This window comes from Lepisma saccharinum, chromosome 30 (assembly GCF_977018435.1).
Source record: "Lepisma saccharinum chromosome 30, izLepSacc3.1, whole genome shotgun sequence".
Taxonomy (NCBI): Eukaryota; Metazoa; Arthropoda; class Insecta; order Zygentoma; family Lepismatidae; genus Lepisma; species Lepisma saccharinum.
In genome coordinates this window covers 9,673,253-9,687,868 of record NC_139258.1, presented here as the reverse complement: position 1 = coordinate 9,687,868, position 14,616 = coordinate 9,673,253, and the positions used below count along the sequence as shown (strand labels likewise).

Sequence of the window (14,616 nt, the reverse complement as noted above, 5' to 3'; positions counted from 1 at the left end):
GCATATGCGGGAAGCTCTGCTTTTCTGCTTCCATTTGAAGAAATCGGCTGCCGAATCACATCAAATGCTTGTGGAGGCCTATGGTGACAGTGCTGTATCGGAAACAACGTGTAGGGATTGGTTTCGTTGGTTCAAAGACAGCAATTTTGATCTGAGTGACAAGAAGTGCCCAGGAAGGTTGAGGACCGTCAATTGCAGGCTCTTTTGGACGAGGACGATACCCAAACGCAAAAGATGCTTGCCGAGCAAGTGGGTGTTACTCAAGCAGCCATTTCCATGCGTCTACGTGCCATGGGAAAGGTTCCAAAGATCGGAAAATGGGTGCCGCATGAATAGACCGATCGGCAGCTGGAAAGATGCCAAAACACATGCAAAATCTTGCTTGCAGACAAAAAAGAAAGTCTTTCCTGCATCGGATTGTGACTGGCGATAAAGTGGATACTTTTCGAGAATCCTAAAGGCAAGAAATCGTGGGTTGATCCCGGCCAACCATCAACATCTTCCTCGAGACCAAATCTTTTCGGCCGGAAGACGATGCTGTGTGTTTGGTGGGATCAACAGGGTATCGTCTACTTTGAGCTGTTGAAACCTGGTGAAACTGTCACTGCCCACAGCTACCACCAACAACTGATCAAATTGCACCGTGCTCTGTGTGACAAAAGGCCGGATTATCAACAAAGACATAACAAGCAGATTTTCCTCCACGACAACGCCCCATCGCACACGTCAAGACTGGTCCAAAACTACTTGGAGACACGCAACTGTGAGGTGCTAACCCATCCCGCCTATTCACCAGACCTAGCCCCTTCTGACTACCATCTGTTTTCGTCGATAGGCCACACCCTCGCTGAGCAGCACTTCGATTCGTATGCAGATGTCCGAAAATGGCTTGATGAGGGGTTTGCCTCGAAAGAGAAGGACTTTTTTTGGTGTGGTATCCACAAATTGCCCGAGAGTTGGGCAAAATGTGTAGCTCACGAGGGCAAGTACTTTGAATAAATTTCTTGTTGCTTTCTATGAACAAACCATGTATTTTTCTGACTACAAAACAGCAGATTTAAGCTTATATGCCTGGTATATCTCTCTATCAGTGTTCAGATTTCCAACCAATAGGGTCAGAATAGATCTGAGAATTGCAGTTTTACTGGTGAATGAAAAAAATGACCCTAATGGTGTAAGATTCGTTATTATTCACTTATGGCATTTGGCCACTCGTACAATGTTCATTATGTTTATCACGTGAACCCTTTCTTTCTAGTTCACCGGAAGTCCAGTGAGCAGGTGAGGAAGCTTCGGGCTGCGATCAAGAAAAAAGCTTTCAAGAAGAAGGTGATGATGGCATCGTCGGAGAAAGAGGACGGTCAAGGCTCGACTTCCAATGGAAGACCCGAGAACGTGTCCATTAAGAGCTCTCCTAAAATTGTTCTGCACAGACTGGAAGATATCACGGAGGTGAGTGGATGTTATAGTGTTGATTCTACAGGTTGTCATTTTATCATGTTTGGTTGAAATTGCTCCAGGTGTTTGAGAGTTATGCCGGAACAAACATACACACACACACATCCATTTTTATATATTAGATATCTGTGATGTTACCTGTCATGAGATGGTGCATGCCAGTGTTGCAAGGAACACACATTCTGCAAAGAATAACAAACTGCCAATCACATTGAGTCTAGTAAAATGTAATGGGGAAAGTGTCCACTAACCCAACCGGAAGTAATGCCTGAATCACACGAGGCTAGATCTCCTGCTGAATTTTCCAGTTGGACTTGAACTAGTTGTGGTAATGGCTCATCTGCTAGTTTTGCCTAACACTACTTGTTACTGTCTCTCTCTGGCTCTACAGCCCTTGGAGGGCCTTGGCCTCCTCCACAATCAGCCTCCATTCCAATCTATCATCAATTCTTCTCCTCCATCCTTTAATTTTCATCATCTGCAAGTTTGCAGCGACATCGTCCATCCATCGAGGTCGTGGTCTGCCTTTTCTTCTTGCATGGTGAAGCTTTTCTTTCAAACATTCTTCTTGGCATCCGGTCTTCCATAATTCTCTCCACATGCCCCAATCACTTTATTCTCTGGGCTTTGACAAATCTCACTATATCTTGGCCTTTTATGAAATCATCTAGCTCTGCATTATATCTTATTCTCCAGTCGTCATCTTTCTTAATATTCTTCTCTCAAATATTCTGAGGTCATTTTCATCTGACAGTTTCAAAGTCCAGTTCTCTTCTCCGTAAGTGACAACTGGTCGTACCAGTGTCTTATAAATTTTAAGCTATGTATTTCTTGTGATCTGTCTATTTCTAAACAACTGCTTATTTGCAAATATGCACGATTGCCTGCCTGTATTCTTTCCTTTATTACTTTACTCATATCATTATCACTATATACCATTGTCCCCAGATATTTAAAACAAGGAACTCCCTCAAACTTATTATCTCCAATTGTCAGATCTTGAGGTGCTCTTCTGATCTCAGAGTTACTGTACAGATCTTGTTACTGTACTTGTCTGTATGCTTTTGTTCCCACAAGGCATTGCACAGAGCAGACAAGATAAGAAGATGGACGAGCGATTTGAAGAACGTTGTAGAAGAATAGCTACTGCTGTTATTAAAAATTAAACTAATTAAAAGAAAAGCATGGACTAGAAATTGGCTCTAAAGAAAATATGGTAATCAATGCATGCTGAACAAGCTTTTTAATAAACTCTGGCATGTATGTTCATACATGATTTTTACAGGATTCATTCATAAAAATAAATTGTTCAACTAAATATGTTAAACATTTAACCACTTGCCTGACACATTATTTTCCCAAAAATGATCCACATTTACACTTTTTTTTTATTCTGTGTTTGTAGTGTACCGATATCGGCAATTAAGGAACAGTAATGAAATTCTATTTTTGGAGTCAAAGAAGGTTACCAAACTATTAAAAAAAAACTCCATAATTTTTAACCCGAGTTAACTCGTACATACATGGAAAGTACTACAAATGTTTCAAAATAGCATATAAACTGTGGAAAATAAAATGTCTTCACATTTTAATGTTGAATTCCAAAGAGACAGATCCAACAGATGAAAGAAAATCTTTTTATAATACTTTTTGCCACGCTTCCTTGGTGTGGCGTACGAAGCAAGATGCTGATCAACACCACCCATTTTGTCGTCATAATCGACCACCACTCGTGGTTTAATTTTTTCTTTGTGATGTTGTGTTACAGTCACCATTTCAACAGAATGGATGGTTGACAACAATGTCACATCCTTCTTATCTTTCCATTTCATGACGTGTCACTTTGCCGCATTGCAACCCTACTTCTTCACCTTTCTTCAATTTGGCTGTTCTTAGAGCCTGTGGTAGATCTTTCCTACTGCGTTTCAGTGTTCCAAATACATCAGTCTTTTTCGAAATGAACAGATCTGCAAGTTATGGTGAGTTATAATAATTGTCCATTGTCAAACAATACCCCTTTCCCAACAAATCATATACCAAAGCAAAGATTTTGGAAGGCGACTGTACACCACCACAACTATCTGTATCTGTCTCGTCAGTACCCACACTGTCCACTGTTGTATCACTTCCACTCACGTTCATTTCCTCCTCCTCCTCCTCTATACAGTTGTCTGTAAGGTTGTCGTCACTCATCTTGTCGTTCTTCACACGATGGAAAAACTGAAACATGAACAGAATGTATTCATAACACAAAAACGCTCTGTAAGTTTTGGCACTACACTTGCACAACGATCAGAAGTACCACTGGAAAGGCGACAACTACATAGTGTCATGGGAATCCGGTAGATGGCAGAAGTACCTGGACAAGCTATCTACACCTTCCATCTAGTGGCCAAAATGGGAATTAACACCTTTTAAAGCCCAAACGAGTCTGTCCGGGTAGGCAGTAAAGTGAACTGCAGTTGCACGATTATAACGAAATAACTCGGGTAAATAATATGTAAAGAAAAAACAAATTCAGAGTTAACTTGGGTTAATCAGGCAAGTGGTTAATACATTTGTAATAATCAGGATTTTCATTATCGGCTAATTATATTTGTCATATCGGCTAATGACATCCTTTTGGATAAATTCCTAAATATTAATAAACTGAACACGAATGTACGTGGTCTGTTAGGAAAATAATGAGACTGATTTTCTGTAAACGATGAATTTTATTCTTTTTACAAATCAATGTTATCCCTTGAAAATAGTTCCCTTGGGAAGCTACACGGCAATGGAGGCGTTGTTTCCATTGTTCGTAGCAGTGCTGGAAGGCTTCTGCTGGAATACCTTTCAGCTCATCGGTTACGCTCTTCTGGATATTATCCAAAGTATCAAAATGGCGTTCTTTCAAGAGGTTTTTGAGCAGGGGGAATAAAAAAAAGTCACAAGGACAGATCCGGCGAATAAGGGGGCTGAGGAACCACAGGAATGCTTTTTTTTTTTTTTTTGGTCAAAAATTCATTGATGGAGACTGTCGTGTGACATGCTGCATTGCGGTGGTGCAGCATCCAAGTGCGTGCAATGTCTGGTCGCACATGTGCAACCCTTTTTCTGAGTCTTGCAAGGACTTCCCGAAAAAAGTTTGACAGTTTGTCCTGGTTGCACAGATTCCTTGTGGACAATCCCCCGACTGTCAAAGAAACAAATTTGCATCGATTTGATTTTGGATTTGCTCCTTCTCGCTTTCTTGCGACGGGTAGAGTTTGCAGTGTGCCACTCCTGACTTTGGCGTTTTGTCTCGGGATCGTACTTCAAAATCCATGATTCATCACCTGTGATCACGCAACTGAAGAATTCTGGCTCCCTGTCAAGGAGGTGCAGAAGATCAAGACACACATCCCTCCGATGGGTTTTCTGCTCAGGCGTGAGTTTCTTTGGAACAATCTTGGCGCACACTTTTATTGTTAAAATTTCATGGACGGTACACACGTTCAAATTTAACTCACTACTGATCATTCTCACCATCAATCGATGATCTGAGCTCACAAGAGACTTCACTCTTTCCACAGTGTCATCCGTTTTTGAGGTTCAAAGTCTTCCCGCACGAGGTTCGTCTTCCACTTGTTCTCGGCCTTCTAAAAAGGACTTGTACCCTAGATAGTGCATGTTCTCCATAAGCCCTTTGTAACCTTTCATAAGTCACAGTAGCAGATTTTTCAAGCTTAACACAAAATTTGATGGCACAACGTTGTTCAAGCTTTTGCCAGTCCATTGTCGTTACGCACCTCACAAACACAACGTCACGTAAGACGCTCTCAACAATCGTGTATAGATCGACCACAAGGAAAAAAACCTTGGGACGAAAACTCCCCGCGCGGCTTTTCCTTCTTCCCTCCACCTCGGGCCATAAGGAAGCATGGTCCACTCTCCCCCTCCCCTTATCGCGGGGGTACGGTGCACAGGAGTCGCGTGTCTGCGCAGGTTGTTTTGCTCGTGGTTCCACTATAGCAACTGTAGCAAGTTGAAACTTGTACTGAGTTAACGGCAAGCGTTAACCTACCTGCCTGTGATGGTGGGGGCAGCAGCGTTGCCGGTTCATGCACAGTGTTGCCAGTTCATTACTTTCCTAACAGACCACGTACATCATCTCTGTTATTTTTTCTTTTATCGAGAAGCGAACAAGAACAACAAACACTTGGTAACCGCAGACAAAAAACTTACAGATTATATATCTTCACATGGCCAAACTTTCGTTCTGATTGATTGCATCACCGATGGCACAGTGGTAGTGTCGTCGCCTTGTAATCAAGGGGTCCCGGGTTCGATACCCGGTGGAGGTACATAGTGGTTTGGATCCCACTTTAAACTGTAGGTCCAGTCCCAATTAGCCTTATTGTGCATAAAGTGGGCTTAAAACATCAACTGAACAACTTTTTTTCTGATTGGCTGTTCTACAGAATCTAACAGAGAAAGCCAGTTGTAATTAGAACAAGGCCTAGTCATGAAAACTAGTCCAGCAGGCAGCCATAATTTCCAGCCAGGTAGCCAGCCCAACTTGGTGTGATTCGGCCTTAAAGCAACTATACTTAAAACTCTGAGGGTGGAAAATGAGGCAGAAGGGAAAGAAACTAACCCTTACGTCAAGTGTGCCCAAGGGCAGGACGAGAAATTGCTGTTGGGGAGGAGGCAGGCCCTGAGGTCCAATATGTTTTCGTCCTCTCTCAACCTACATTTTATTCATTTGCAAATTAAACTTTCACTTTTATTCTGAAATACAGTAGAACCTTGATTTTGTTTTTCAGGGGACCAACCTGAAAAAACTTGAAATGTGGAAAAATATGTAAAATTGAGGAAGATTTTATGACATTTTACCATATTTGGACCATCACATTTGAATGTACGAGGGAAACTCGAAAAGTCTTCACGCCTAATTTTTTCTAGCTTGTTATAAGTGTTATTACAAAAGCGAGATATATGAGCAATGCAGTAGGATATTCTTGGAACGGCCCTATTCTAACTTCAGATTTCTTCTACGGCATGGCGCTGTTATCAGTTGGCAAAGATGGCCGGAGTGCTCTGGAAGTCCACGCCATATGAGCAGCGAACTGTTATTCGTTTCTTATGGTGCAAAGGACAGACAGCCACAGATATCCACAGGGAAATTGAGCCAGTGTATGGGGACAAGTGTTTATCAGTGCGAAGTGTGCAGTGGTGGTGCAAGGAGTTTGAAAATGGACGGGTTGCCCTAGCATCAAGAAGCTTAGGAACCCACCGACATGACACCTTGCGGTATCCTAACGAATCGTGAACAATGACATAAACACTACCATAGGAAATGCCAAGTTCAGTGGCAATGTCCTTCAGATGAACATGTCTAAGCTTTCACCATTTCATCAACACTGGTAATGTTGTCCGGTGTCAGCGAGGAGCGAGGTTGGCCCGATCGCTCATTGTCCTCCACATTTTCCCATCCATTTTCAAACTCCTTGCACCACCACTGCACACTTCTCACTGATAAACACTTGTCCCCATACACTGGCTTCATTTTCCTGTGAATATCTATGGCTGTTTGTGCTTTGCACCATAAGAAATGAATAACACTTCGCTGCTCATATGGAGTGGACTTCCTGAGCACTCCGGCATCTTTGCCAACTGATAACAGCGCCGTGCCGTGGAAGAAATCTGAAGTTACAATAGGGCCGTTCCAAGAAGAGCCTACTGCATCGCTTGTGTATCTCACTTTTGTAATAACACTTATAACAAGCTAGAAAAAAATTAGGCGTGAAGACTTTTCGATTTGCCCTCGTATTATGTGGGAAAAATGTAAAATCCGGAAACATAAATTGGAGTTTCACTGTAATACATTTTATACAGCCTAAATTGACATTTCTCAGTGAGGATGCTTCCTGTATCTACAATTGAATCCATCTGATTTGAATGAAACTTTGCATGGTTGTAGGAATGTACAATTAATTTTTTTTTTCATTCACTTGCATCTATTTTGGGGGCCACCACAAGTGTGCCTTGTGCCACTTTTTTTAAAAATTTCAATTTTCTTCTTGTTCTTCCTTTAACACTAATTATTAGAAGGCAGAATGTATAAATTTTACCACCACTAAAAGCCCTGTCTTTAAGAAAGAAAACAGAACATATTTCATCACTCTTCGGCAATTGGTTCTCAATTTTTTGTTGTACTTTGCAGCAAGTTTGAAAAATGCACGCTTGAAAAGGCTCTGGGTTCATTGCACGAGGTTCCGTCCGCTAAATGTTTATTACAATAATACTATGATATGAACAAGATCCATACCTAAATTTAATTAATATTTTGTACATACAACTGATTTCGCTGTTAATTTCAATTTAACATTCCCTTTCTTTCCAGGATTGGAGGTTAAATCCCAGGTTCCTGGATGATTGTGACATGAAGTGCAGAGGCTGCGGGCGTTCGTTCGAGAGGAAGTCTGCCCTTATTTCCCACTCCAAAATGTGTCAGAAGATTCGAGAAAGAGTCAAGGTTGGCCTCTTCAATCAGTCAAGCAGAGCGAAGCAGGTGGCCATTTCGCAAGCAGGACACTCCCAGTATGATCTTATGCGATCAAAACAGCAGAACTCGTACAAAGCTTCCGGAGACATGAGACAAGATATCCCAGAGAAGAAAATTGGCATTCAGATAAGGAAGGATTACAACAAGAAAGATAATCAGAATTTGCCGAAGTCTCCTCAATTTAATGAAAGGCGAATGTCTGTTTTGAGTGTGAAATCAGAAGATGAAGCCGAAAGCGGTGGGGAGAAGAGAGTGCATGCGAAGCAAGAAAGCAAGAAGGTCTTGGCGAAACCGGTTTCCTCGTTGAGACGGGAGCATATTCTCTCTCCCGTGATGGAAAAGAGGATGCTATCCCTCATCAATGTGCAGAAGCTTCAATGCCTTCCGTGCCACAAGAAATTCCAGAAGTTGGCCAACTTGCGGAGGCACGTGGCTGTCCATATCGGCTGGAATCGGTACCAGTGCATGAAATGTTCCTATAAGTGCTTCGCAAAGTACGACTGCGTCGCACACGTCGCCAAAGTGCACCATGAGAAGGAGAGAGCGGCCCAGATGGTAAAGTACATTGAGAAGCAGGACGGCGAGCGCGTTCCGAAGGGAAAGAGCGAGCAAGCGAAAAAAGCTTCTCCGAAGCAGGGATGTGAAGCCGGAAAGGCCGCCGCTAGCACAAAAGGGAAAGACGATAAAGCACAGAGTAAAACAAGTCCGTCGTCACTCTCAAGTGCAAAAGCAAAGAATCAAAAGCCTTTTGCCGTTAATACTGCAAAGCCTAAAGACTCCAAGATGGCCGTCAGTCCGCAAAAGAACAAGGATGCAAAGCAGGACGTCTCTCTTTTGAACGTTCTGGTTTCGGATTCAACCTTGGTCCGCATGACACGATTGGCATCGAAGGTTGCGACCGTCGAGAACATCAGGTTGACACGTAGCCGCATGGATGACCTGGCACAACATTCCCTCACCAGGTTCCGGGTAGTTCAGCCACAGCAGATGGTCAGGAGACAGTCAAAGGAGGAGGAGACGAAGGTCGTTGTGAAGAAGGAAGTGGTGAAGGACAAGGAAGGGAAGGCGATGGCTGACGATGAAGAAAAGGAAGTTTTGGACAAAGAGACTATATCAACAGCAGGTACCGTTTCATTTTTATGTCCGTTCAAGAAGACTTAGTGTTACTTCATATTCCTGTAGCTCTATTCCTCTTGAATTGAAAGTGTGCATTTCTTATCACTAGGACCTTGGACTTTATGTATTAACATATGTTTTATTTGGCATCGGATCGGTTACTGGGGTGAGAACTTTACATATCTGATGAAAATCAGTCGAAATAGATAAACTTGATAAGGCATATTTTGACATATTTTACCAACTTCGTGTTTTTACAACATATTTCTTCAATTTTCTCGTAATAAAACATATTTCTGTATAATTTCGTAATTGTCTTGCATATAATCGGTTATTTTATAATTCATCCCTTTAGCGCAGCGGATAGTTCATATTATCAATAGCAGGATAAGGAAATTACGAACGAAGAAATGAAAGCAGATGTCATCTTCTTACCAACTAGTACAGAACAAAAATTCCCCATTTTTTATAGCGAGCTGCCAATTATGCTTTACTTTCCACAAAGGTGTACCTTTGACATAATAGCAAATAACATTTTGGATAATTGCAGTGAACCTCACAATATATTGTCAGTATTTTCCCACTACATTATATGATTAAAGGGATTCTGACTTCATTTAATACCACACCCCATCGTAGTCGATCTTCCCTGGAAGATACTGACATCCCGTATAATGAGACATTCGAAACTACTGTTGTGCATATTTTTGACTTTACTGGGGATACTTCTGAATTTTTCATGGCATATTTTTCCATTTTTATAACATAATTACATACATATTTTAAAGTTTTATAGGACATAAAGTCCGGGGCACTACTTATCACTATCACATTTTGATGTACCATGGGGTTTAGTTGATATTGTCAGAGAAAATTCTGGCCTCAAATCGCCTCGAATCAAACCCTTGCAGGGTGTCGAGCAGTCATGAAGGTCAAAAAAAGTAAAGAAATCAACAAGAAGTCAAGAATTTTTGCTATCACAATGACTGATTTAGTTTATTTTACATTTTTCTGCCCCTTTAGCTTATCGTGAAGATGAGGATGAATGGTAGTAAGATAAGATGGAGGAAGGGACAATGACAAACATACAGGGGCACAACAAGAATCCCACATAAGATTATACCAGCTGCGAGTCCACATGCCGTGGCCTCGCTAGTCTAACAATTGCAGTCCAGGATGCATTAATTGATAAAACAAGTCTAATTATTTGAGGCACATATTTTTGGTAAATAGAAAAGCAAAATTTCGGTACAAAAACAGTCAATTTTGGGTTCAAAAGCGGAAAATAAAATAAAATTTCACTGTTATATAAAATGACATTTTGGTTTTAAAGTTGTGAATATAACCCCACATTTTATTTAAAAATGACACTTGCTACACAAAATAAACAAATCCCTTCTTATAACACGTTTATGTCATTACCAGAATATTAAGTTTATTCCTGCATAAAGGGGTCCATTTTTGCTTCTCAAATATTTACAGCAGAATTAATCAATTTTCCGTGAATTGCATAACTCACAGGATAAATCTGATGCAGCGCGATGTGCTAACCACTCGGCCACAGGGTTCGGCTGTAAATATTTGAGAAGCAAAAATAGACCACTTTACACAGGAATAAACTTAATACTCTGGTAACTACATAAATGCGCTATTATAACGGATAAGTTTATTTTGTATAATAAGTGCAGTTTTTAAATCAAATTTAGGATTATATTCGCACTTTTAAAACCAAAATGTCATTTTATATAGCACTTTTGATGTGATTATTCACCGCTTTTGAACCAGAAATAGACTTGTTTTTGTACCAAAATTTTGCTTTTTTATTTACCAAAAATATGTGCTTGTATTCACATTCGAAATTGCCATAAAAAGTTGTCATAGGTTGAGAGAAATGCTTATCCACCTCATATACATTGTACGATAGTAATTTGTTTGATTTCTGATAGAGATCAGTTAGTCCCAATACTGTGGTTAGGAGGCAGTTTTTCTGATTGCTGTAGTTAAATGGCATGTTGTGGCAACATTGATTACTCCTGTGTCTCATTTCCCACCTTGTGTTTATGAGGTAACTGTTGTTTTGTGTGTTACAAAGAATGGCAGATAGAAGCTAATTCACTATTAAGGAACATCTCATTGTTAGCATATGGGTGCATGAAAAGAAACAAACTAGTGAAATGTATGAAGAAATTGGGGAAAACTTTTTTTTTTCAACACTTCAGTCAAAATAACACACCTCTGAAATTCAAGTCAGGAAACCAAACACAGGAATAACATGCTGCCACAACATGGCTTTTAACTAGGGATAGCCAAATCCAGATATCGGATATGTACAGATTATCTGTATACTCAGATTATACAAATTATCTGTATATTTGGATTGCCCTAATTATCCAGATACACTATGTTGCCATTTATCACCGGACACCCCATACCAGTACGTTAATCCGGTTGCAGCACCACATCAGTATCATGTAGGGCCACCCTTCGCCGCAACCCTTCGAGGAAGACTTTCCACCAATTTGCGATACATGTCGATGGGAATCTTGCCCCATTCCTCCTGCTAAGTGGCAAACAGCTCGGTGTTTTTTGGGCAGCTTGGCCTGGCTCTCAAGGGCGCTCCAACTTGTCCCAAAGGTGTTTAATGGGGTTCATATCTGGACTTCGGGCTGGCCAATCAAGTTTTTGCACACACATGTCCTCAAACCACGTGTTGATAATGCCTGCCGTATGACATGGAGCATTGTCATGCTGAAACAGGTATGGGCCCATACCGAATTGTTCCCACAATGTCGGTAGCACAGAATTGTCCAGAACTTTTTGGTACGCATCGGCATTCATGTTTCCCCGAACATGTCAAGGTAGAGGACCAAGACCATACCACGAAAATCAGGACCACAACATGATGCCTCCTCCGCTGAATTTCACTGTGGGTACAAAACAGTTCTGTAAACTGCATTTACCGGGCATACGCCACACCCACACATGTCCATCAGACCACCACATCTGGTAGCACGATTCATCACTCCATAGGACGGATTTCCATTGTTCGAGAGTCCAATGGTGGTGTTCCTTGCACCACTGTAAGTGATGGGTCGCATTGCAGGCTGTGATATGCAGCTTGTGAACTGCTGCGCGACCATGAAAACCAAGTACAACGATCTCCCGGTGGACAGTACGATCACTACTGGAAGCCGATCGAAACTCCTGTGCCACCATCTGTAATGACGCCTTTCGGTTTGACTTCACCACACGTTTCAAGCATCTATGGTCACGATCTGTTAATATTTTCAGTTTACTGGGTATGGGTCGGCATGTCATGACCCCCTCTCGCTTCCACTTTACTCACTGTCGACCGGGGTAAATTTGTTGGAAATCTCACGTGTCGAATGCCCAAACCTGTGGGCTCCAATGATCATCCCTCTTTCCACCTCACTCAGTTCGCGTCATCTGTCCGTATTGACTGCTGTAGCTGGTAAGAGTGTATTCTCAACCGGCAATGCCTTTTATAGGTTGTATGACGTGTACAGACAATCCCAAGCACTTTTTGAGGGGTGTCCGGTGACGAATGGCAACATAGTGTATCTAATGCATTTTATGGGCCATCCACATTTCTTTTCTTCAACATGTTCGTATTTCACTTTACGGATTTTCTATAAATGCTTCATTAAATCTACTATTCTGATAACTAGATTATCTGTCGCATGGATCTTGGATAATTTGAAATCCCAATATCCGTTATCTGGATGTTGTGGCAATCCTTACCTTTTAACTGCAGATTTGGATGGACTTTTGTCAAAAAATTTGACTCTTAATCATAGCATTGAGATATCCTGAACTCTATCAGAGAGGGAAAGTTCCCTGGGAGACATGAAGTCACGTTATGTGGTCAACACCATGCTCCAGACCCCCCCCCCCCAGATAACCATTGCTTTGAAGCTGGGTGAGCCCCAGAGCTGCTTTATGCAGGGACAAGGCTGGAAAAATTCCAACCTTAGATAACTCACCCCAGGAATTAACCTGGGTCCAAGAGATGTCAGTCAGATGCCTTACAGACTAGACCACCGGAAAACAGACAAATTATTACCTCCCAACTTTAGTGAGGTTCCTCTCAACCTATAACCACTTTTTTTTTTGTCAATCCCGCTTGCAAACAATATGTTCGTGCAGTATAAGTAGCATCTAATTATGACTTTTGGCCCATGGTGGAGATTTTGTTCTAAGAATCCTGCATAATAATACCATTAAAAAAATTTTGTCGTGGGTAACAGTAAAGACAGACACCCTAAAATGTATTAGTGTGATAAACGAAACAAGTGCTTAATTTTATTTTTATCGTGGGATAATCTTGTTGTATTTTAATGCAAGGGTCCGATGTTGCAAATGTAGAAGGGAACTCTGAGTTTGAAAGCAACGCAGAACTGTAATTCCAGTTCCAGTTGACCTCTGTTCAAATGTTTGCTTTCTTATACAGGGTGATTCCCTCGCTAGAGGCCCCAAACTTTTGTCTATAAAACTGCCATTTACTTAAAGTTTGTATGCACATATAACTAAAACAATGTAAAACAGGATCTGCTCATATCCGATGCTGAAAATGGTTCCCGTCCACATGCAAGCACTCGTGTACACTTCTCTCCCAATTCTGGAATACTTTTCTTAAAGTGGCGTCGGTAATGGCTTCAATCTCTTGACTTACAGCTTCTTTCAGGGCTGCGATTGTGCGGGGTTTATTTCTGTATACTTTTCCCTTCAATAAGCCTCAAAGTCTTCGCAATGATTTTGATGGAGATGCCAGTAATCGCTCCTTTACATCCTGTTTTGTCTCTTCAAATATTTTCCAGCCTGAATGCTGCGAGACAAGACTTCCCTTTGTCTCTAACTTTCTTACGAATTTCTGGATACAACACTTTGAAGGTACACATCTCACACGAAATTCAGTCTGAAATGCCCTTTGACATGCTTTAAATGAACCAGTTTGCCAGTATTAACAAACGAGGAACACACGGTCTTCGATTGTGTACATTGTAATCCCTATACATTCGAGCCAACACTACCGAGATGCATTGTCGCGGAACAAAACAAATGAAGGTCACTGGAAGAGTTCAAATCTATTGCGAGGGGTTAGATCCCGTGTTACATTGTTGAAGGTATGTGCATACAAAATTTCAAGACAAACTTTTAAGTAGATGGCAGTTTATAGACAAACTTTGGGGCCTCTAGCGAGGAAATCACCCAATAGTGTATAACTTTGTTATATAATCTATGTTTTGAACGAGGGTTCCTTCAGCTATTCATCCTCATTGTAACAGTTAGGCTAGAGAGTCAGAAAAGCAATATTAAATAAGAAAAAAATATGTATGGAAGAGCTAACGTCAGGAACCAAACATTCTAGATGTTTATAACTGGACTGGCAGTTACAATAGCCTGTGTACAGATACTTACACAGATGTAGGTTCAACTTGTTTGAGGCCAGATGTTGGCTTGTTACCTCTAAAAGAATGACAAGTTTCCGTTTG

At 41.2% G+C, this 14,616-nt stretch overlaps 1 protein-coding gene across 1 annotated transcript in view; it reads left to right on the top strand.

Moving 5' to 3' along the window:
• LOC145982041 (uncharacterized) overlaps positions 1–14,616 on the top strand; it is a 36,521-nt gene that overhangs the window by 17,670 nt on the left and 4,235 nt on the right. The window contains exons 6-7 of the mRNA XM_083115617.1: positions 1,259–1,452; positions 7,826–9,110. Coding sequence (XP_082971743.1) covers positions 1,259–1,452; positions 7,826–9,110 — 1,479 coding nt within the window. The remainder of the gene's footprint in view (positions 1–1,258; positions 1,453–7,825; positions 9,111–14,616) is intronic.